Source organism: Balaenoptera acutorostrata, chromosome 3 (genome assembly GCF_949987535.1).
Source record: "Balaenoptera acutorostrata chromosome 3, mBalAcu1.1, whole genome shotgun sequence".
Lineage (NCBI taxonomy): Eukaryota > Metazoa > Chordata > Mammalia > Artiodactyla > Balaenopteridae > Balaenoptera > Balaenoptera acutorostrata.
The window spans coordinates 139711115-139736854 of NC_080066.1; the positions used below are offsets into that span (position 1 = coordinate 139711115).

General features: G+C 33.4%; 1 protein-coding gene and 1 long non-coding RNA gene across 4 annotated transcripts in view; one reads left to right on the plus strand and one right to left on the minus strand.

The window, feature by feature from the left end:
- Window positions 1-21393, plus strand: part of LRRC9 (leucine rich repeat containing 9) — a 95495-nt gene extending 74102 nt beyond the window's left edge. Inside the window, exons 26-33 of the mRNA XM_028169228.2 lie at window positions 602-741; window positions 4146-4282; window positions 8019-8236; window positions 10130-10198; window positions 14534-14674; window positions 18763-18907; window positions 20355-20523; window positions 21281-21393. Coding sequence (XP_028025029.2) covers window positions 602-741; window positions 4146-4282; window positions 8019-8236; window positions 10130-10198; window positions 14534-14674; window positions 18763-18907; window positions 20355-20523; window positions 21281-21320 — 1059 coding nt within the window. The 3' untranslated portion in view covers window positions 21321-21393. The remainder of the gene's footprint in view (window positions 1-601; window positions 742-4145; window positions 4283-8018; window positions 8237-10129; window positions 10199-14533; window positions 14675-18762; window positions 18908-20354; window positions 20524-21280) is intronic.
- LOC103002810 (uncharacterized) overlaps window positions 1-25740 on the minus strand; it is a 125602-nt gene that overhangs the window by 75038 nt on the left and 24824 nt on the right. For all 3 annotated transcript variants that reach the window (XR_009007778.1, XR_009007779.1, XR_009007777.1), the window contains exon 2: window positions 18476-18542. This is a non-coding gene — a long non-coding RNA (uncharacterized LOC103002810). The remainder of the gene's footprint in view (window positions 1-18475; window positions 18543-25740) is intronic.

The following is a 25740-nucleotide window of genomic DNA, read 5'->3' on the forward strand; positions in this document are numbered from 1 at the left end:
AGAAGAGAAATTAATTTTCCGAAAGTATTTTTTCACCGAGAAAAAAAAGCATTACTTCCCAAAGTTATTTCGGTTGATCTCAATTTTATGCGATTGTCTTATAAGCAGTGAATCTTCCTCTCTTGTAGGAGATGGGATGGAAGGCTGCCTCTGTAGTGAGTGAAGTTGGAGGACACTGTGGTTCTGAAAGCAGCCTCATTGCCTCCTGTCCTATAGCTTTGAGCCATCTACTAATGCCTTTTAAACTTAGGGAAATAACGATCTCTTCAACTAGAGTTATTTCATCTAAATAAGGCTTGGAGAAGTCAGGAGTACAGATTGAGAAAGTTGAGCAGCTTTCTAGGGTCTCCATTATTTTGTTTGAAATGGTGTATTTTTCAGCATGTCAGATAACAAAAAACACATTCAAAGCCAAATCCAGACAATTTGGGACCTAAAAATTTGTCATTTTTAACACTAATATGTTAAATTATGTTGTATAGTCCAAGTTTTATCCATACCGTTTTAATAGTTTTTAGGATGGTGATAATCTCAAACCAAAGATATATTTACAGCATCATTCATATGTTAATATCTGATTAATGATGGATTCCTTCTGTAGGTCTTATGCCTCAACTATAATCATATTGAATCAATCATGCCCCGACTAAAGCCTCAGGCTCACTTGACCAATAGACAACTACTCTACCAGAAAGTGCCTTCAAGTGGCTATGGGCAGCAAGGAACTTCAAAAATAAACAGGTATTATTCTTTTTTTTTACAACTATAAATAATTTTGGTTGGGAATTTAAAAAGCAGTTAGTCACATTAATGACAGCAATACATACATTTAGCTTATTTTAATACTTAGTTTAATAGCTACATGCCAAAAATAAACTTCACAAATAAAAAGATACCAAAATACTCCTTTTTATTGTTTTTTTCCCAGCCTTCTCCATTTCATACTTATATTGTAAAAAATGAAATAAAAGAAAAAACCTTATATTTTAATACCTTGGTTTTTTTAAATTGAGATACAATTCACATACCATAACACTTACCCTTTATGTACAATTCAGTGATTGTTTTAGTATATCCAAAAGGTTGTGCAACCATTACTACCATCTAACCTCAAAATGTTATTACCCACAAAAGAGCCCCTTACCCAGTAGTATGGACTTAGGTTTCTTTTAACCTTTGTTTTGGTTGTTTCTAAATTACTTATCTGGTTACTTAATGCCCCAACATCAATGGAAAAGATACCTTACGAAGAAGATGAGGACATACCTCCCACCTTCCTACACTTTTTTGGTAGGAAAATATAAATATATCTCCAAGTCAAAATACTTTCATTCCAGTTTTCCCAATGAAGGGCATTCCTTGAGTTTTTATCACCTTTACTGAAGTATAATTTACATATAATAAAAAACTCACCAATTTAAGTGTACAGTTTAATGAATTTTGACAAATGTATTTAGTCATATAACCATTACCACAATCAAGGCACAAACTATTCCCATCCCAAAACTTCCCTTTATAACTCTTCGCAATTCCCTCCCTCCACATCCTGGTGACAACTACTGATCTACTTTCTATCACTATCATTTTGCCTTTTTCTAGAATTTCATATGATTAAAATCATACAGTAATAGTCTTTTGTATCTGGCTTCTTTCACTTAGCAGAATTCTTTTGAGATTCATCTATGTTGTTGCAAGTGTCAATAATTCATTTCATTTTATTGCTGAGTAGTATTCCATTATATGACAAGTTGTTTATCTATTTACCATTGATGAACATCTGGGTTGTTTCCAGTTTGAAGCTATTTTGATTAAAGTTGCTATGAAAATTTACACACATCCTTTATATTGGAGACTACTCATATTTGTTTTTTAACAGCTTTACTGAAGTACAGTTTACTTACCATATTCACTCATTTTAAGTGTATAATTTTTACTAAATTTATAGAGTTGTGCAACTACTACCTACCGCAGTACAGTTTTAGAACATTTCCATCACACAACAGAGAGATGCCTTGTGTCTATTTGGAGTCAATTCCCTTTTGCACCTCTAGCTCCAAGAAACCACTAATCTACTTTCTATAGAGTTATGTTTTCTAGACATTTTATATAAATGGAATCATATAATATGTGGTCTTTTGCATTTGACTTATTACACTTAGCATAATGTTTTTGAGATTCATCCATGTTATAGCATCTATTAGTAGTTCATTCTTTTTTTATTGTTGAATATGTTGGGCATTCCATTGTCTGGATATATGCCACATCATGTTTATCTATTCACCAGTTGATAGACATTTGGATTGTTCCCACTTTGGGGTTGGTATGAATAATGATGCTATAAAGATTTGTGTAGAAGTATGTGTATGTGCTCATGTTCACATTTCTCTTGAGTAGACACCTAAGAGTGAAATTCCTGAGTCGTATGGCAATTTAATGTTTAACTTTTTAAGAAACTGCCACACTGTTTTCCAAAGTGGTTGCACCACTTTACATTACCAAAAATTTTTGAAGGTTCTAATTTCCCCACATCCACACCAACACTTGTTGTCTGTGTTTTTGATTACAGCCATTCTAGTGGAGTTAAAGAAGTATCTTATTGTGGTTTTAATTTGCATTTCCCTCATGACTAATGTTGAGCAGCTTTTCATATGCTTATTAGCCATTATTATATCTTATTTGGTGACTGTTTAAATCTTTTGCTTATTTTTCAATTATGTTGTTTGGTTTTTTATTATTGAGTTCTTTAAATATTCTGGATACAAGCCCTTTATCAAATAAATGATTTACAAGTATTTTCTCTCAATGTGTGGCTTGTCTTTTTATTTTCTTAAAGTGTCTTTTAATTAAAAGAATTTTAATTTTGATAAAGTCCAATTTATCAACTTTTACTCTTACAGATTATGATTTTGTTGTTGTACCTAAGAACGCTTCGCCTAACCTAATAAGTTCACAAAGATTTTCTCATATGTTTTCTTCAAAAAAAATTTTTTTTCTCTTACATTTAGGACTATGATCCATTTTGAGTTTATTTTTGTACATGTTGTGAGGTAAAATGTGAGGGCTAAATTCATCTTTTTGCACGTGTATATTCATTTGTCCCAGCACCACTTGTTTAATATACTATCCTTTCCCCCATTGAGTTGCCTTGGTACCTTTGTTGAAAATCAATTGACCATAAATATAAAAGTTTATTTCTGGATTCTTAATTCTATTCCATTGATCTAGGTGTCTGTCCTTTTGCCAGTTCCAGACTGGTTTGATTACTGCAGCTTTACAAGTTTTGAAATCAGGACATGTAAGCCCTCCAACTTTGTTCTTTTTAAAGATTGTTTTGGATATTCTGGGTTATTTGCATTTCCTTATAACTGTTACGATGAGACGGTTATTTTCTGGAGAAGAAAAGAAAGAAAGAAAATCTGCTGGACTTTTGATAGGGATTGCATTGAATCTATTGATCAATTTTGGGACAACTACCATCTTAGTAGTAATAGTGAGTCTTCTAATCTGTGAACATGGAATATTTCTCCATTTATTTAGATCTTTAATTTATCTCAGGAATGTTTTGTAGGCTTCTGTGTATACATTTTGTACTCCTTTTGTTAATTTTTTGTGAAGTATTTTATTCTTTTTTATACTATTGTGAATAGAAATCTTAATTTCATTCTCAGTTTATTGAAGATGTATAGAAATTCAATTGATTTTTGTATATTAATCTTTTACCCTGTAATCTTGCTGAACTCATTTATTGGTGCAACAATAGTTTTTTGATGGATTCCTAAGGATTTTCTAAATACAAGATCCTGTCATCTGAGAATAAAGACAGTTTTACTAATTCCTTTCCAATCTGAATACATTTGTTTTTTTCTTTTTCTTGCCTGATTGCACTGGCTCTTGCTTTTTATTTCAAGTAACTCTTTCTGTATTTCTTTGTTCTTTAGCATATAAAACTGTTTTTAAAGAAGAAAATGTGATTATTATATAAATTATGAAGACAGAATATTATAGTTTGATTTATTAGTAAATTCATTCTTTTTCTTTTTTAACTTCAATTTATAGTAAGTACATACTAAACTGTCTTTTCATGTTTATACAAACAGCTGGTTTGAAGTTAAGTTTATGGGCTCAAACTTACATGTGTGTTTCAGAGATACAATGAGCAGTGAAAATTTGCCTCCAATAATGCACAGTTTAGAAGTTCTTCATTTGGGCTACAATGGAATTTGTAATCTGATTCAGCTACAACTTAACAGACTAAGAAATTTAAAATTCCTCTTTCTTCAGGGTGAGTAGCAACACTGTTCATGTGTAAGTCTTTATTATTAAAAACTGATTGATTATCATCCTGTTTTGAAAGCAAATATAAGCATCAACATTAGAACAGATTCATTGACAAAAATATTTTAGTAATCACTAATAGGTTTATCTTGGGTTATTTATAAAAATAATGTAAATGTGATATTCTAGAGCTATAGAATATTGCATTCTAGCTCTGACACCAAAACACATGGCATTTTCTATGCAGCATGAATGACATAATGGGGCTAGAGTGGTGTCAGTGGAAAGGGTGAGTCCAAAATGCAGTTTAAAAGAAGTAAATATTAGTACATAATGACTAGATATACAAGGAAAGAAAAATAGTTCAAGATGTTTGCATGCTTTCATTAAGAGATCGGGCAAAATGAGGTACTAAAGCTAGGGAAAGATTAGTTAGTGTTGTGACAACTTTGAGACATTAAAATGGAAACTTTTTCAAGTTGTAGTACTGCACCACAGGTCAGAACTGGAGATGTATATTTTAGAATTATCCCAGTGGAGGTAACAGATAAAGTCATAGCATATGTGCTTACTTAGGAAATAAGTATAGAGAAAGAATGAAAAGCCAAAAAGAGATGTGGAGACAAACCCACTACCTCTCAGCAATTCCCTTCCACACCCCACACCCAATATTAAGAAGGGTGGAATAAGCACCAGCAAAGGAGACATTCACAAAATTTTGAAAGAAAACCAAGAAATACAAACTCTAAATGTCAGGAGAAAAGAGGGTGATTGACCTAAAGTCAAATGACAAAAAGAATGAGGCCTATGAAAAAAATACTGGATGTAAACAATTGGATTCAACAAAAAAGGAGACCATTAGTAACCTTCAGAGAATCAGATTTGGAAGTGTGGGAAGAGCAAAAACCAAAGTGAAAACAATATAGAGGGTAGTGGTTGGATAGGCAGTAAAGGCAACAAACAGAGGTCAGAGGTTGCATGCTCAAGGAACTTGTCCCTGAAAAGAAGGTAAGAGATCAGATGGTAGCTAGTGAAATTATAAGCATATTTAAAGGTTTGTAAAGAGGTGAGTTAGGTTAAAGATACTGAACAGGAGGAGATAATTCTAAGGTCAGTCTAAAGAGGGAAGAGGGCAAAAGTTGTAGAGGAGTACACAAATGTAGGCAGTGATAAGATGAGGCCATGCCATGCTCTACCAGAGAGTTAATGAACTTACATTTCACATGTTGTGTTAAATTTGCAAGATGGTGGGAAAGGTACAGTCTTTAGGGAAAGGGCAGGGTGGGGCTGTAGGGAAGCAAGTTAGAATCTTAAGGATTAAGGGTCAAATTTATCTAAAATGTAACTATCTAGTTAAATAAGTGGGAGTTGGGAGACCAACAAGATGGCGGAGGAGTAGGATGTGGAGATCACCTTCCTCCTCACAAATACATCAAAAATACATCTACATGTGGAACACTCCTACAGAACACCGACTGAACATTGGCAGAAGACCTCAGACTTCCCAAAAGGCAAGAAATCCCTATGTACCTGGGTGGAACAAAAGAAAAAAGAGAAAACAGAGACAAAAGAATAGGGACAGGACCTCTACCTCTGGGAGGGAGCTGTGAAGGAGGAAAAGTTTCCACACAATAGGAAGCCCCTTCACTGGTAGAGACAGTAAACTGTAGACTTCAGGTTTGCTGTCTGCGATTGACTTGTTTCTGATTTTTATGTTTATCTTAGTATAGTTTTTAGCGCTTGTTATCATTGGTGAATTTGTTTATTGGTTTGGTTGCTCTCTTCTTTTTTTAATTACTTTTTAATTTTTTTATTTTAATAATTTTTAAATTTTTTTAAAATTTTAATTTAATTTAATTTAATTAATTAATTTATTTATTTCTTTTTTTCTCCCTTTTCTTCTGAGCCATGTGGCTGAGAGGGTCTTTATGCTCTGGCCTGATATCAGGCCTGAGTGTCTGGGGTGGGAGAGCCAAGTTCAGGACATTGGACCACCCGAGACCTCCCAGCCCCAAGTAATAACAATCAGCAAGAGCTCTCCCAGAGATCTCTGTCTCAACACTAAGACCCATCTCTACCCAACGGCCAGCAAGTTCCAGTGCTGGACACCCCATGCCAAACAACTAGCAAGACAGGAACACAATCCCATGGATTAGCAGAGAGGCTACCTAAAATCATACTAAATGCACAGACACCACAAAAACAAACCACTGAACGCAGCCCTGCCCACCAGAAAGACAAGATCCAGCCCCACCCACCAGAACACAGGCACCAGTCCCCTCCACCAGGAAGCCTACACAAGCCACTGAACCAACCTTACCCACGGGGGGCAGACACCAAAAACAACAGGAATTACGAACCTGCATCCTGTGAAAAGGAGACCCCAAACACAGTAAGTTAAGCTAAATGGGAAGACAGAGAAATATGCAGCAGATGAAGGAGCATGGTAAAAACCCACCAGACCAAACAAATGAAGGGGAAATAGGCAGCTACCTAAAAAAGAACTCAGAGTAATGACAGTAAAGATGATCCAAAATCTTGGAAACAGAATGGAGAAAATACAAGAAACGTTAAACAAGGACCTAGAAGAACTGAAGAGCAAACAAACAATGATGAACAACACAATAAATGAAATTAAAAATTCTATACAAGGAATCAGTAGCAGAATAACTGATGGAGAAGAACGGATAAGTGACCTGGAAGATAAAATAGTGGAAATAAATACCGCAGAGCAGAATAAACAAAAAAGAATGAGAAGAATTGAGGACAGTCTCAGAGACCTCTGGGACAACATTAAACGCACCAACATTCTAATTATAGGGGTCCCAGAAGAAGAAGAGAAAAAGAAAGGGTCTGAGAAAATATCTGAAGAGATTATAGTTGACAACTTCCCTAACATGGGAAAGGAAATAGTCAATCAAGCCCAGGAAGTGCAGAGAGTCCCATACAGGATAAATCCAAGGAGAAACACACCAAGACACATATTAATCAAACTATCAAAAATTAAATACAAAGAAAAAATATTAAAAGCAGCAAGGGAAAAGCAACAAATAACATACAAGGGAATCCCCATAAGGTTAACAGCTGATCTTCCAGCAGAAACTCTGCAAGCCAGAAGGGACATGTTTAAAGTGATGAAAGGGAAAAACCTACAACCAAGATTACTCTACCCAGCAAGGATCTCATTCAGATTCAATGGAAAAATTAAAACCTTTACAGACAAGACTTTTTAATGACGGCCATTCTGACCAGCGTGAGGTGGTACCTCATTGTAGTTTTGATTTGCATTTCTCTAATAATTAGCAATGTTGAGCATCTTTTCATATGCTTCAGCCATCTGTATGTCTTCTTTGGAGAAAGGTCTATTTAGGTCCTCTGCCCATTTTTTGATTGGGTTGTTTCTTTGTTATTGAGCTGTATGAGCTAAGAAGCATATCTTCTGCAGCACTTTTATACATCTACTTTTATTAGTATCAACTATTTTAGCACTTAACTGTTGAACAGACAGATTGGGTCAATTCAGTACATTTTGTACATCATATCTTAAAGGAGAAATTTTGCCAAATATTATTTGATGATGATGCTACCATCCAGTAAATTACATTTCTGTTTCTCCTTGGAAATATGTTCTTTTTAATACTTCACTTCTTAAAGAATCATTTGATTAAAAAATATTTAAATGAAGATAGATAACTTTTATTCAGTTTGGGCTCACTTGACATATCATGAGTTATCTTTTTCAGGGAATGAAATCAGTCAAGTTGAAGGGCTTGACAACTTAGAAGTCCTTCAGGAATTGGTAGTGGACCATAACCGCATCAGAACCTTTAATGATAGTGCCTTTGCCAAACCAAGTTCTCTGTTGGCACTTCACCTAGAGGAAAACAGACTACGAGAGCTGAGCAAATTACAACCTTTGGTAAAACTAGAGAAACTCTTCCTAGGATACAATAAAATCCAGGTAACATTATTTATGAGATTTACAAGACTTAACTCCTTTGAATATAAAGCTTCCAAGCACACCAATGAAAAATTTGCTAGTGTGTTATTTATCATTTATATGACATGTAAATACTCTGGGATGCAGAAATGCTCACCCTGCTGCTAGACTTATAAACCCAACCAACCCACATGCATCTACCTGCAGATGGTCTAAGAGATATTTTTTGTTCCTGACTTCTCTTGGTCCAAGCTATTTGTGCATCTCAATCCCAGACTCCCTCTGCCCCTTTAACCTTAACATATGTACTTGGTCTACCTGACATTTGAATCAACTCCTGATAATGGACTTCGACTTGGCTTTAATAATCCATCTTTCCCCACTCAAGGCTTCCTAAGCTAGCATCCTGCATTTGTTTCACCTGATCATAATTCAGCCTATTTCCATTAGGCCACTGCCCCAACTGAGCCTGCCCAAACTCTCTTCTGAGATAGTATGCAGATAAGAGGGTTGAAGGTATACACATACAGCCCTAACATTTCTCTCAGTGTTTTTCTGATGATCGCTTAGCCCTCCTTTTACCAATTTTGCTATTTCTGCCCATACCTCTAAGACAATCTTGAAGACAAACTGAACTGTGTACTGCCCCGCAAGGGCAGGGGCCATGTCTTTCTTGCCCACGTTTGTATTAGTAATATAGCAAAGCGTCTGGTACATAGTAGATACACGATCAATATTTGTTAGTGGCTCTACTTGCTGGCGTTCAGGAAGCCTTTTCTGGAGTGATATAAAAGCCTGTTCAAGGCTACAAGGAAATCATGAGCAGTGCCCCTTTCTACACAGCAACTAGGAAATATATATACAGAGAAAATTACATACAACTCACACATCAAGGGTCAAACAACATTCATCTGAGAAAAAGCCTGCCAAAACTGGCAGTGGTTCTTCCAAAGCTTTATCCAGAAGAAATCTAAATTAGGAAAATTGCTATCCTATAGGAACTCTTTCCAGTGATAGCAACTGAGCTAACACAAAGGATATGTCAAATCAGACTTACATGAATCTGAGACCTTACCCAGTATCAAGGTTTACTAATAATTTCAAGGATACACAGGGTCTGGGGCATTTCTGTGGCTTCTCAAATTCCACTTCCAAGTGATCTAAAATAGGCCTAAAAATTTTTATAGTTACTAGATGAATTGTCTAAACCCACTAGTCATCCCAAATAAGAAGAGGAGCATATCAATAACTTTGTTTTATTACTATGAACTAGCAATAACCTTAAGCTGATCTTGTTGCCTAAATTTTGTCAGCAATAGCATTTTAGAAATAACTTTGCAGAAACTAAAATGTATTTGCAAACTTTCACCAATGTTAAATAGATAATAATAAATAATCCCATCCAGTAGCAAAGGCAAGTCATTCAACTAGAGAAATAGTTTTTCAACTATATATATTCCCACCAAATATATCAGTATTAAGTCCATTCAATATGACATGCTCCTTCATGGTTAAGGTTGTGTTTGATATGCACCTTTGAAATTGTTTAGACCAGATTCACCTCCTTTTCTACACATCTAGGTCAATCCTCTTGGGAATTAACCAAATATAATCTGAGTTTTAGAATAGATCATAAGTCTTCTGAAAAAAATATGGTCTTTCCTAGCAAGGGCTGCTGTACGGCCTATTTCCCATGTTAGCATGTCATCTTTACCCAGTCATGTATTTGGAATCAATAGTACACAGATCTGTCTTTAATCAACAATACAGAATATTGTCAATCAAGCTCACTTCAGAAGATTCAATCATGAACTCGTTGCAATCCAACACTTACATATAATTACTTTAAATCAGCATATATTTAAAGATGTTGGGTCTAACCAAATAATAACTTACTGCTTAATTTTTTAATAGGATATGGCAGAACTGGAAAAACTTGATGGTATCTCTTCCCTCAGAGAGCTTACAGTTTATGGCAATCCAGTGAGTGTGTTATTTTTCTAATTTATTAGTTAATTTATTTTAAATATAATTTATAGTTGTATATAATTTATTTTTATATGTGAGAAAAGATTTAATTTTATCTGTTTCCATATGCATAAACAGTCATCCAAGCACAATTTATTGACTAGTGTCTTCTTCCAACTGATTACAATATAAACTGTCATTGTCATATACAAGGCGGTCTACGTCTTGGTTCTACTTTGTATTCATTGGCCTATTTATCAATCCCTATAACATTACACTGTGTTAATTACTAAAGTTTTACATTAAGTCTTGATGTCCAGGAGAGTAAGCACCTCTAATTTTCCTTGTCTTCCACCTTCTCTTTTTTTTTCTTCACTGTCTTGGCTATCCTTGGCCCTTTACACTTCCTATGAGTTTCAGGAAACAGCTTCTCAAGTTATATGAGAATCTTGTTGATATTTTAATTGGAATTGCACTGAATTTATACATTAATTTTGGGAAAAATTTGCCACCTTTCCCGTTGGAGTCTTTGAAGGGATCAAATAAGTAGCACCCTTACTCACCTAACATTTGAACGAATTGAGAAATACGACAGTGGCAGATAGAGAGCTGAGAATATTTTGCTTAGCTTAGTGAGAAAGCCAAATGGGCCTGCTAACAGATGCCAAAAGTAAGTCATGATGACCCAGTAGCAGGAAATACTTGACTGAGGCCTTTCCACATGGGAGGAGAGCTTCTCCTGGAGGAGCAGAAGGCATTCTCCCAGCAATAAGCTCCTTCTCAAGAGGAAAGACAGGAGCTAAACATACCCAGTTTAATCTTCCCAGATTGGGACTTCCCTGGTGGTGCAGTGGTTAAGAATCCACCTGCCAATGCAGGGGACACGGTTTTGGGCCCTGGTCCAGGAAGATCCCACATGCCGCAGAGCAACTAAGCCCGTGCGCCACAACTACTGAAGCCCATGCACCTAGAGCCTGTGCTCCACAACAAGAGAAGCCACTGCAATGAGAAGGCCGCGCACCGCAACGAAGGGTAGCCCCCACTCCCCACAACTAGAGAAAGCCCGTGTGCAGTAGCAAAGACCCAACACAGCCAAAAACAAATAAATAAAATAAATAAATTTATTTAAAAAAAAAAACTTCCCAGATTTATCAGTTAAGTCGCTCTACTTCCCCGAGTGAAGGAGTGAAGGGACTGAGAGAGCCAGTAGTGCCACATTATAGAGCTATTTCCACCAAGAAAGAAATACAATAAGCAGTCTCCCCTAATATTTATAGCATTGAGCCTTCTCTTTCACAAACAAAAATATCCCTGTGTTTATTTTATGTCCTTCAATAAAGGTCTGTGATTTTCTCCTAAAGGTTTTAATCATCTTTGGTTAGATTTATTCTGTTGTTTTAATAGCTGTTTTAAACAATATCTTTTTATATTTTTCTAGTTGTTTGTTGCTAAAGTATAGAAATTCTGATTTTTGCATATTACTCTTTATCCAGGAAGCTTGCTGAACTCTCTTTTAAATTCTAACGGATTGTAAATTTTGTTGGATTTTCTCTGTAGACAATCATAGTATCTACAAATAATGACTCTTTCTTTCCAATCCTTATGGTTTTATTTCCTTTACTTCTCTCAGTGTGCTGACTAGGACTTCTTGTACAGTGTTGAATAGACACACTTGATAGTTACTGACCTCAAAAGAATGCTTCTAAATTGTCACTATTAAATATGTTTGCTGTAGGTTATGGGTAGATAACCTTCAACATTTTAAGGCAGTTCCTTTCTAATTCCAGTTTACTACTTGTTTTTATCAGGAATGGACACTGGATTTTAACTAATTGGTAATACAGTATTTCTCTTTAATCTGTTAATATGCAAACTACATTAATAGTTTCTGGTGCTAAACCATCCTTAAATTCCTGGGATGAATACTACTTGGTCATCTTTTATACTTTATTGGATTCAATTTGCTAAAATTTCATGTAGCATATCTCTATGGAAATAAGTAAAATTATTCTGTAATTTTACTTTATTATACTATTCTTTTCAAGTTCATCAAGGCTGTTCTTGCCTCATAAAATTAATTGGGGAGTTCTCCCTCTTTTTCTAGTCTATGAATTAATTTATATAAAAGAAGACTCGTGTGTTCCTTGAAGGATAATTAATCCTGTCTCTAAAACCATGTGAACTTAATATTTTTTGAAGTTAGATTTTAAACCACTTATTCAAACTCTTTAATGGATATATATTACCTAGCCATTTTCTATTAAACTGATAAGAACAGATACTACACTTGTTCTTAACAAAAAGGCGAGAAGCAATTTCTATTTATTCAAAAGTCAATATTGAGAAGTTATATTTTTCAATAAAATTGTCCTTTTATCTAAATTTTAAAGGTACTTCCATCATAATACTTTCATGAATTTTAAAAATCTCTACTATATCTGTGTTTTGTCACCTTTTTTATATCTAAATTTGTTGGGGTTTTTTTGCTTTTTCTCTTTTATTCTTGATGAGTCTTACTAAAGGTTTGTCTATCATATTAATCTCTTCAAAAAACCATAGTTTGGTTTTATCAAGGTAATTTTTCTTTTTTGCTCATTAATTTCTACGCTTTATCTTTGGTTTCTCGGAATTTACTTTTTAAAAATATTCTGGAGTAGAATGCCTAGCTCATTAATTTTTAATATTTCTTCTAAATGAATAAATTTTAGGTTACAAAATACTGCTTTAGCAACAGCCTAAAAGTTTTGATATGTCGTGTTTTTCCTGTTATTTCTTAGAATCTACTTTACAGGGACTTCCCTGGTGGTCCAGTGGTTAAGATTTTGCCCTCCAGTGCAGTGGGTGTGGATTTCATCCCTGGTCGGGGAGCTTGGATACCACATGCCTTGCAGCCAAAAAACCAAAACATGAAACAGAAGCAATATTATAACAAATTCAATAGACTTTTAAAAAAATGGTCCACATCAAAAAAAAAATCTTAGAATCTACTTTACAAAAGATTTCTTCTTTAATCTGTGAATTATTGAGGAGTATGTGTGTTAATTTCAAACCTATTAGGTACTTTTAGTTATCTCGTTATTATTTATTTCTAGTGTTATTACATTTTAATCAGAAGAGAGTCTATACATTCTTTGGTTTTATGAAACTGGCTTTGTGGCCTTGAATGTGCTCATTTTTTTAACTCAATTTATGGCTTAGAGATCTCTCTCCATTAATGTATATGTATCTACTACATTAAAAAAAAATAGTTTATTCCCTTCTGATGATAATCTTTCTTTCTTTCTTTTGTTATCACAAACAGTGCTGCATACTTCTTCTGTGTTGTCAGTACCCCAGATCATCCCTATATTCAGAGATTTGCTAGAAGATTTGCTAAAAGTCAAGGGACTTAGCATATAGCTATACTCATGGCTAAGATTTATTACTGTGACATAATGAGGATACACAGCCAAGTGATGAAGGAAAAACATATAGGCAGAGTCTGGAAGAACCCATGTGCAGGCTTCCTTATGCTCTTTCCCTCACATGAGGGGATCACACAGTGTGCACTCTTCACACACCAACAAAAATGTAGCAACAAATGTGTTATATTTCTGCCCAGGAAATCCCATTAGACTTAATAGCATTCAAGGGTTTTTTTGGAAGCTGGTCATGTAGGTACCCTGTGGCAATCACATACCAAAATTCCAGACTCCCAGAAGGAGAGCAGGTTGAACATGAATCCTATTGTTTGCATAAGCAGTCTAGGCATAGTGAACTACCCTTATCAGTTAAGGAATGGTGGGAGAGCTTCCAAAATCCAAGTACCAAACACTTGTCAAGAGCTCCTTGCAAACAGATCCTTCTAAAGATAACAGCCTCAAGCCTACTATGTTAACACTTTGTACACACTTTCTTATGCATATATGCAAGTATTTTTACAGTAGGTTAATACTATGAAGTGATGGATCATATAGTTCAATAGATGTGTATTGAATTAAACTGCATAGTGCCTATGGGAAATTATCATACAAGTTTCAAACTAATTACTTATAAGTGAACTTTTATAATATAATCCTATTCATGAGTTGGGATTGCCTGTAGTTAATGAACAATATCATATACTCTAAAAAGAGACTAAATCTCCAAGTGGTAGCCTTGGTTAAAAAAAAAAACAAAAAACTTCTCATCTTCATTTGGCATAACAGGGAATTGAGAAATCTTTCAAAAAGGGAGTTCGTATTTATATCATTTAATACTACAAATAAGCTGTTACCTGTCATCTCTGCTGTCTATGCTTCTCTATAAAGGTTAATCTTTGAAATAAAAAGTTTTTTTAAGGAATGAATTGTTATTTTTAACTTTATTCAGATTTGTAGAAAAATGCTACATCGCCACGTGCTTATATTTCGACTGCCTAACTTACAGATGTTAGATGGAATCCCTGTGAATTCAGATGACAGGGCAAAAGCTGAATTTCACTTCTCTGAACCACAAGCAAAGAAAAATTCGGTAATAATTCTATTATTTACACTTTTCCTTTTAAAATACATAAATTATTAGTAGATGAACATTCTGTCATGAGTTTTTACTTAAATGTTTAAACCTGATGTATGATGTTTTTCTAGATAATTTTAGTATGTATTTGGTGATTACTGTCAAAAGCAGCTTGATCTGGTGAATAGAGCACATACACATAGAAGCTAGGAAAGCTCCTTATTCAAAAAACATACTTTGACATAGAGCAAATTATTTTAAACTGTGTGCCTCTTGCTCCATATGTCAGATAATGCTAGAAGGTAAGAAACTGTAACGTATCACTCTTATAAATAGTGACTAACAATAAAACCCTCTCCACTTAGGAGATAGAAAGGGAAGGAAGGAATAATGACCTCAAACTCTCTGGACTGTGTAGTTCATCTAACAAGGGAGGCGTGTGCCTCTTTTCTTGTATATTGGCAGAATAATTGGGCCTTTTGCCTATGAACCCTAGTACGGTATCTGAGCATGACAGGGAAGAGGTTAGAGAGAGAAGCCACAAAAGCATATCATTTGGAAATTCTACCATTGACCACCAGGATTTTTCATAACTATCTTAAAAGACTAAATTTAACACAGAAAAGCTATGGTTTTTGAACAAAGAAGTAATACTATTAGAGCTGTGCCTTTGCAAGGTTTAAGGAAGAAGGGGCTGGAGGTTGAGAAACCAGCTAAGAGGCTTTTAGAATAATCCAAGAGAGAGATTATGAAGACCTGGACTAAGGTGGGGCAGTGAGAATGTAAATGAACCTTTAATGTCAGTGAAAGCCAGAGAGCAAGGGCATTAGTCAGTGAACAAAGATTACTTTTAAAAGTTAAACTGAAGAGGAAAGAGATAAGACTACTGTAGATGCTTTCATTTATCTCACTGGCTTACCCAACACTCTCCACTCCCTTTGTAAAACAAACTAACGAGTTCCCAGAGCACACTGAACGTTTGATACTAGTAGGCTACTCTCTAAGCTCACTTCTGCCTTCAGCAATAGATTCACATATTTATTAAGAGTCGGCTGTGTTTTTTCAAAAACTTATAACTTTTATTTTAAATAAACAGATACACAAGTACAAATTTTAAATTATTATTTCTGTGTTTCTATGAAAGCCAAATGGGATTCTCTGTAAAATCTGGAAAAAGATCAATTACACAAATCACAAATAGTTGATTACACATACACAAATAATATCAAATTAGGTTGGGAGGAAAAAACCCTGCAAAATAAGGAAGAAAATTATAAAAATTCAGACAAATATGTGGGAAAATTTCTTTAAATCTAGACAGTTTCTTGTATTCAAATTTTCTCCACATGTTGTTGAATTCTTGCTACTTTAACGAAACCAAAACTGGAAACTGTAGGTAAAACCCTTAAGGGTGGATTTATCAATCAGATAAAATACCAGTCAAGGGACTCTTTCTTAAAGAAAAGGCCTTGGCCCTTCATCAAAAGATGGGTGGGCACATGTACTTTTATGTTGTAAATTTTTTTTAAAGAATTATAAAAAGAATTATAGATCTAATTCTTATTATTCCCTGACTTTTAAAAATTAACCAAGGGTATTCTACTATGGGTCAAAATAGCTATAGAGACCTGTGAAACTTAGAGCTGTACAATGTTAATAAAGATTATCTAGATTAGGCAGAGGAAATTAGTTCATTTATGGGTTATATTTACAAATGTTTTTCTAAAAACTATGCTTTGTGAAAAAAATCTTAGCTACTAATCTGTATGATATAACTAAGAGACAGCACCATCTAATGTCATCTACCGAATTACCGTCACAGTCTCTAGTCTTTAAAAAGAGAATAATCAAAATTTAGTTCAATGATTTAAGCCTCCTTTCCCTCTTATATTCCATGAGCAAGTCACTTCTTGCTTCCAGAAGTGGAAAACTAAAGGAAACTTTAGTCTCTTATTGCTGTTGTAACAAATTACCTCAAATTTGGTGTCTTGAAACAACACAAATTTATTATCTTACAATTCTGGAGGTTGTAAGTCTGAAAAATCAGTCTTACAGAGCTAAAATCACAAGTATCGGCAGGGCTGCATACCTTCTGGAAGCTCTAGGAGAGAATTTGTTCTTTGCCTTTCAAACTTCTAGAGGCTACCTGCATTCCTTGGCTCATGGCCCTCTTCCAGCAATGGCATCACTTTGACCTCTGCTTCCATCATCACATCTTCTCTCACACTGACCCTCCCTGCCTCCCTCTTATAAGGACCCTTGTGATTGTATTGGGCCCACCTAGATAATCCAGGATAATCTCCTGGATCTCAAAATCCTTAATTTAATTATGCCTGTAAAGTCCTTTTTGCCATGTAAAGCATTCACAGGTTTTAGAGATTAGGATGTGGACATCTTGGGGGGGGGGCGGCATTATTCTGTCTATCATACCACATATGTGAGGCCTCCAGTGAGAGACCTATACAAATTGTAACATTATATTTTATAAATTCTATTTTAAGGTAATGTTGGCTACATTTAAAAAATTCCATATAACTTCATAAATACTCACTAAATTCCATATAAAGAAATCACTTAGAGCAACTTTAAAGATCCCAATTTCCATATATATTTTTAAATTAGTTTCATATAGCAAAAAAAACACGTAAACTCAAATTGTAGTCAATGATGGATGATTATTTCACTAAAGGTTTTGCTTGTTGGCTATTCTTTTCTATTTCTCATACAGTGAAGTAAGATTTTTCCCATTCTATACTACCATGTTGTCTTCAGTGATTCTAGATACCTATTCTTGCCATTCAAATCGGTGCCGTACATAAGAATTTAATTATCTTTCCATTTACTCTATATGTAAATATTTTATTTAAAAATTGGGCTTTAAAGAATTCATCTATATATGGTTAGTAAAATAAAGGGAGTATTTGAAGTCTTTATTTCAGAGAAATCTATTTTAAGATGCAATAATAATTTTTATTTTCCTGGCTAGAAAAAAATTGAGCTATTCATTTAGCTGTTCAGAAGACACAAGAACAGAATACTTTTCAAGTTTTATCAGTTCAGTCTAATGTATTTTTCTTTGTTTTAGTTGCTGCCGTTCTTTCTTTTTAACAGCAAGTAAAGAGGAAATAAATGAAATCTAAAGTTGTCCTTTAAACCAGAACATTTTGGTGCTCTGGTTTCAGAAGAAAATTTGACAATATTCTAGTTTAATGATGGGAAGAAACTCCCATGAAGGAATTAGTTAGGGAATTTGGGATCAGCTTTAGTAAAAGGCCTGATACCTTAGTGCTCATTACGAAGCTGCATTTTGGTTACATTTACTGAAATATGAGGGAAATGGGTAATTTTACACAAATGGCAAAAGCCTGTATCTCTAAATAAATTGAATCATATATTCAGAATTCATATTTTTTAAAGTATAAACAAGGTCAGTCTTACTGAAGACAGAGCAGGCATAAATTTCTAGGGAAACCAAGAGTCTCCAGCCTAAAATACTTCTCTCCTCCATTTGCTGATTCCTGAAACTCTTTTAAAAGCCTCTTAATTCTCAACTAACATAAAATGTAAACACTGTTTAGAGAGTTAGCACACTCATTAAAAGTGATTGTTATAAGATGCTTTTCTTAGTCCCCATTTTATTTACTTGTTTGTTTTTGAGAAACTAATTAACTGCAAGACACCTGGTGAGGTAATGTGAGGAACACAAAGATGTAGAAGATACAACTCTTACCATCTAGAAATTCCTGTTCAGAAAAAAAGAAAAGATATTACAAAGGGGTAAAGGCTTAATTCTCATTTTCTTAATTCTACACTTACCTTGTTAAGACTCTTTGGAATGGGGAGGTGCCATCACCCTAGACTGTTGTAATGAGTACAATGCAGTCTGAAAAAAAAAAGAACATAAGGTTCTGAGGGGGGTTAAGGGCCCAAAAATCTGTCTGTTTCACAGTTTTTGCCTCATACGAACTCTGAGTTTAGGGAAGCATATAATTTCTGACCTAAAAAATTCTAAGGTGATTATCAAGTGGGGCTTGTGGTAAAGCTAAGACGATTGATCTGAGTTTTAGAGATAAGGCCTTCTTAACTTTTCTTTTATTATGTAGTTTATTCCTGTTACCAACTCTCCTGTGGATGGTGGATCATTTGGCCAAGTGAAAGCTCCTCCCATAAAGATAACAAATGTAATTCTGCCTGGTGGATTTAGCCATTACTTGGGATCTGACTTCACTTTAACTCCTGAAATTGAAGGTATTTTGACAGTTTCTGAGTGAATGTAAAAATACAAAAACACTTCATTTGAAACAAAAATCTCACTTTGATTTCTAATACTACTTAAAATTGCATATTTTACATTTACATTTCCTAAAATTGAATGTTTGTTCAAGTTTCATGTGACCATTCTGATTTCAAAGAATCTGTAGTATTGTTTGGTTCTACTCAACTACTACTATGTTGTAACTAAACATTTGCTTGCAATTTGAACTTTGTGATACTTGCACAATTGTTCTTGACATTTCTTTTCAAAGCTTTTATTACATTTTGTGTATTTCATAACAAATGACTACTAAAACCTGTAGTACATCCTGCTAAAAGTAGAAATCAGAGGTTTAAAAATATTGGTAACAACAGACTCTTGGGGTTCAAAGGGTATCTTACAAAGAGAAGATCAAACTTCATCCATGAAACCACAATATTATTGTATATATTCATGAAGCTATTAGTAGGGAAGTGTTTCAAGAGGTAGCTCTCTAAAGGAAGGGAGTATATTAAAAGGACAAGGCATGGAAATGTTTCATTCTATTATATACATTTTCATTCAGACTTAGATCATGCCTTTTCTCTAATTCCAGATCTTCACTGGCTACCATTTTGGTGAAATTGGGGGTAGCTACTCTTTCCCTGAGGGCTCACCTCTTCCATTCTTTTTAACATCCCACTTTGCCTCAGACTACTGTTAGACAATAAAACTGAACATCACAATAATAATAAAATGATCGAAAAGTCTACTAAGAATATGCAATTATTTTTAAAGGAAACTCAGTTAAAAGAAATCCAACATAATTTACTCTAAGATGTTATTTTTTGTTTAACTTATTTTTCATACTTCTACATACTTATGGCTTCAAGATTTTAATCATAGTGAGAAATTTAATGCTTTTGTCCAGTAGATAGAACTATCAGTAAAACTAGACATACCAAATTGTTATTAGCCTCCTTAATAGTACAGTGTCATCACTGTCATCTTCAGGAATGTCTTCAATATCTTTGGGGGGGGGGGCAATAGTTCAATCCTGGATTCATTTCCATAACTTTCTTCTCAGATATCTTTCTTTAAGATTCATTATGCAACTACTTTCTTAGGATTTTCTGGGAAAGTCCTATTTCTTTCCTATTTTCTAACTGTGTTGCCCCAATTTTTGTTTTGAAAAGTATGGTCATTTTATCGATACATTTATTATAGCACACAGCTCTGGATATTTGTATTTTTAAAAATCACCAAGAAGGTATCAAATTGATCCACTAGCTCAGAAAAATCTAAGCAGCATTAAGTGCTAGAAATATAGTCCAATTTTAATTTTTATTTAAAATTTTTAATTCATGTTATGAAATATGTATAGCACACAGTCAACTGAAGAACAACCAAACCTTATTAATTTATTAATGCTTTTCATTGTTTCATAATTCCTAATTTCAGACAAAAAAGACAAGAATGTAGGGATTCTAACAAGTAATCCTCGGAGCATCCATGCAGAAATAGCTTTTCGGCAACTCAGAGGGATAAATCTCTCTCCATCTCTTTTGTCACATCAGAAAATGGCATCTCCAAGTGCACAAATATACCAGAGCAACCAAGATGAGGGAAGGTAAAGCTATTCTGTGCTTTAATATCACTTGTCATCATTAAAAAAAAAAAAAAACTTCCCAAATTTGCTTGTCATCTATAGAAATAGGAAACTACTATTAATTGGGAACTACTATTATGGGAACTACTTTTAATTGTATTCTCTCCCAAGTCACTTCTAATCACTGAATATGCAAAGCAGTTCACTTATATTTTGAACAACAGATAAATTCAACTCTGAAATCACAAAGGCTGAGAATTATGTAAATTCTTCAAGCTTCTTATAATTCCCAGTTGCCCTTCCTCCAATTTGGATCCTAGCCCTAGAGGCCAGCTGAAGGCCTAAGAACATGCTACTTCTCATTAAGAATTCACTCTGCTGCTCAACACCTGTCCACCCAGATTTCCAGTTAATACCTGTCCTCTAGCTTCTTTGTAGCCAATCTCTGGAGCATCTATTAGAGTGACCTAGCAGCAGATCTAGCTTAAGCCTGGTTCTTGCTGTACTGACTTCCCTGCTATAATCAGTCATGTCCCACTGAGAATATATTTAGTGAGTGTAATATATTGATATCATATTTTGATATCAATGGTTTATCCTCATGATAACCTGATTTATAGATAGCCAAAAATAGGATATTTTTCTCTCTTGTGTTGTCTTTTTGAAATTGTACACGTATAAAATACAAAAATTATTTACTGCAGAATTACCTTAAGTGAGCTGATCCATTAAGAAATTGTCACTATTATTTGACTCATAAATATTTTGTTTCTGACAGAATTCCTGGCAGACACTTTCCAAGATCAAATCGAATGTAACTGCCTAAAGAGAAATGAATATATACCAAGAAACCTATTTCTGTTTAGTAGTTGTGCAAAAACTAGCAGACAGTGTGGGTGATAAAAAATATAAGATAATCACGTTACTTATGTTACTGAAGCACTTCAGTTCCATATGAAGATAATCTCTATCACCCTTAGTGAATTTTATTTAATATCATCTTTCTTAAACTTTATGGTTATCTTAATTATTCATTTGACTTTCTATATTAGAAAAATCATGAAATATATCATACAACAATTTGAAAAGATACAAGTGACATAAAACAAAGTTCAAAGAATCAAAATGTTTAGTCTGGGGTATTGGAAGCATTTAGTTGTAAAATCTCATTTTGGCTTCTCATATAAAGATACTAAGAAAAGGTAATTTTAGGAAATAAGCATACTTTCATTTGTAGAATATCTGTTCATTTAGGCTTACCTAAAGCTAAAGCACACATTTCTTACCAAACACAACTATTACTAAAGCAAGTTGAGTTTTGCTAGTTGAACTACAGATTAGTTTTTTAGGACTATATTTCGAAAAAAATACCCTCAAACTGAGTCCGCCCTAAGAATTGTTTAGAGATGGAAATCATAGGCATCAATAGTACTTCCTGAAGGTGGCTATGAGTGCAACCAGCCATTCATGCTCTAAGAACAAAAGAATAGTATTTCATATACATAATTCATTGAATGTGCCCATAGTGATATAATTTTACAAATGAGTTTTAGGCTAAATAAACACATGTTCAAAATAAGTGGACACATTTAAAATTTGGACTCAATTATATTTTACTGGAAATAAGTTTTCTAAAATACTGATAATTACATTGTATAGTACTAGGACAAATCACCAATCAAATGTGGTTTTGAATTTATTTATTAAATACAGTTCTTTAAATTAATGATTAAATTGCCAATCATATTTTGATATCAATGGGCTCCAAGATTCATGAAGTATTCTGTTTAAATTTTTCAAGTAGTGGTTCAACGCTGCATGTAATTTTCATATTATTTTATGTGTTCCTTACATGAAAATAAATTATTTTTACTAAAATATTTGTATTTTATAATCTATCTGGAAATAGTTTTAAGGATATTTTGGAAACTAATGCCAATATGTATGCAACAATTTTGTGTCTTCTTTAAATACTGTATGTTTGTAATTTAATGATGTAATATTTAAAATTTCAAACCTAATACAGATTGATTTTACCCTTCTTTATGTGTGGTTTTTAAACAACTCTTACTCTAAGGTAGAAATAAGATCCTTTGTTTAAAAAGGAACCATGCAGTTCTTAAGATGTCCAGAAGATGTCTTTGTTGCCCTTTAGTTCTGACAACTGCTTTCACTACAGTGTTGTGATAAGCATCTGCTCTTCACTATTTGTTACTAACTTGACATCATTTGCTTTTTCTTTCTCTTATGATTATGTATAAATGAAATGCTCAATATATGCTACTTTTATAGTAAAAAGTGTCTTTGTAAATAATAAACTGGATGGGAAAAATAAAGTAACAGGTTTTCACTGGAGAAAAATTTACAAGAGCAGAAAAGTATAAAGCAGGAAAAACATAACTTATTATCCAGCATCCACTTAACATTTGACATTTTTTTCTTGTAGCCATTTCTTCTATGCATTTTCTTCTATTCTATTTTCTTCTATGCATTTCTAATATATTTGAGATCACTTGATTTTTTTGAACACATTGTTCAATTTTGAGATATTTTTATTATAAAATTTTAATTCGAATTTGTTCTAGAAAGTAAATTTGTAATACTTAATTTAATAGTAACAAACACTAAGAATAATAATAAACGTATTTAGGCATTGCTAGGTGCTGTACAGAAACAGACATTGACCCAACCTTAAGAACATTTTGAATATAAATACACAATCAATAATTCCATATAAAAGCAATGAGGGGGATGATTACCAAGATAATTTGGCACAGTAGTTCTGAAGCTTTTCTGCCATGAAAGCAGATGATGATACATACTCTCCTGGACAGGTTAAGCTGTTGATTATCTGCAGTTCTTAAAGCAGTAGCTATAACTTCATCCCCTTCCTATTCAACAAATGAAAATGTAATTGAATATGAGAGATAAACTTTTATGGGTCTGCTTTAGATCTGCTCTAAATTTTTTTTTAAGTAAATCATTCACCAACTGTGAAATTTTAAATTATTCATAATACATTTCACAACCGATTTTAACAAAACAAGCAGGTAGTGCTTATTACTATAAACCACTAGTCCATACTTTACATGGTTTATCCTAATAACAAACTTATAAAGTAGATGTGACATGTACTATCTCCATTTATAGATTAAAAAAAACTGGCCTTAAAAGGAAAAGATATCACACCAAATCCTAGATTTTTTCAACTCTAAATTCATTGCTTTTTTGATTACTACAAATGAACTGACATTCAATTATTCCTAATGTGCTGTTTAATCAGCTGTTGTTGAGCCCTAATGTGTGTAAAAACTGTAAACTATTTATTCATTCTCTTTCAGTGTATTTAACTTAGGGAAAATGTATAATTTCTGCAGTAAAATTAGTTCTTTGCCCCCCAGCAAATGTCATGATAAATTTATTTTGCATGCAGTCATATGCATAATTGTATGACTTGTTTTAAATTAAAGGACAATTCCACAAACAACCTGGAAAGCTAAAATTTAGGGCACTTTAACTATAGACAAGGAGCCTACCTTGCTGAACTGCATATAGATGATGTCAAAGTGATCTTCTGATTTCTATTTATGAAGATTGACTATAACTGTTTATTAGAACTTTATTATTTACTTGATTTCGCTACTACTGACACAAAATTAACTATGGTTGTGAACATATTTTTGCATAGAATATTTAGTGTGGCTCTGTGTGTGTGTTTGCAGGCACTCATGACTAGTTTTAAAATAGTCCTTATGTTTAAGTAATGTGTCATTTCATTATTTATTCATAAGCTATCCTATATTATGAGAAGTGTTTGTTTTAAAACATTAGATCTTACTGTTAGTCATGCTATAGGCACTTAGCTTCAATTAAATGTTACATTAAAAGAAGTAAATTATTTATAGTTCTATAAGAGTAGAAGCAAGCACTTATGTCTGAGTTCTGTTGGTTATTCAATGAATCTATTATCAGTTTGTTTTGGTATAGAAACTGGCTGTTTTTTTTAAAATTCCTCTGCTATAAAACTTAGATACTGAAATTTTTTTCTTTCTTTTTTTGAATTGAAATATAGTTGACGTACAATATTGTTAGTTTTAGATGTACTAGTGATTTGACATGATCGCCACTCTAAGTCTTGTAAGCATCTGTCCCCAGACAAAGTTATTAACAATATTATTGACCATATTCCTTATGCTGTATATTACATCCCTTGGCTTATTTATTTTATAACTAGAGGTTTGTACCTCTTAATCTGCTTCACCTGTTTCACCCTCCACACCTCTCTGCCTCCCCTGTAGCAACCACCCATTCTTTTTATCTATGAATCTGTTTTCTTTTTGTTTTGTTTTTTAGATTCCACATATAAGTGAGATTACGTGGTATTTGTTTTTGTCAGACTTACTTCACTTAGCATAATACCCTCTACATACATCCACATTATTGAAGTAATTTTAAAGAAAAACCTGTACCAAATTGCAATTTTAGTTTGCAGTTGCCTTTTAGAACTAGGTCAGCAAAAAGTACACAGTTATTTTATTACTAATATTTTATTTCTACAAGTCTATATCTTATAAAAATATGAATTATATTATTACTCTTTTTCTTCAATTTATGAATAAAACTGCTTTGTAAACTACAGAAAAGACATTTCTCAGGCCCAATTTATGTATTTTTTTAATCTCAAATTTAGTTTTGGTGATGATTTTTCCTTATAATTAAAGTAAAATGATTTTATAGCAAAAACATGAAATTCTGTGACCTAAAAATAGAATAATACATTCAAAGGAACTTAGGCGCTTTGAAAGTGTTAATTACCTTAAATCAAATTATTTATCATTCACGTGTAATCTATTAGGCCTTACCTTAACTATATGCTCTTTTAGGTAAATCAGAAAGCAAATTCGTCAACATCATTTTCCATATAAAATATTGGTGATTCTGAAATGCTAATTTTAAAATTAGAATATTTTTCCTTATATTGTATCATTAAAAATAAGAGTATCTATTTCCATATGCTCTGAATAAAAATTCATTGGGATAACATATTTTGGTACCTCTTAAAAATTCATTTCATTCTGATCAAACAATAAAATGAAAATGGATGTTAAGTATTTTTCACAAATAGTATTCATTCATTCATTCATTCATTCATTTATTTATTTATTTATGGCTGTGTTGGGTCTTCGTTTCTGTGCGAGGGCTTCCTCCAGTTGTGGCGAGTGGGGGCCACTCTTCATC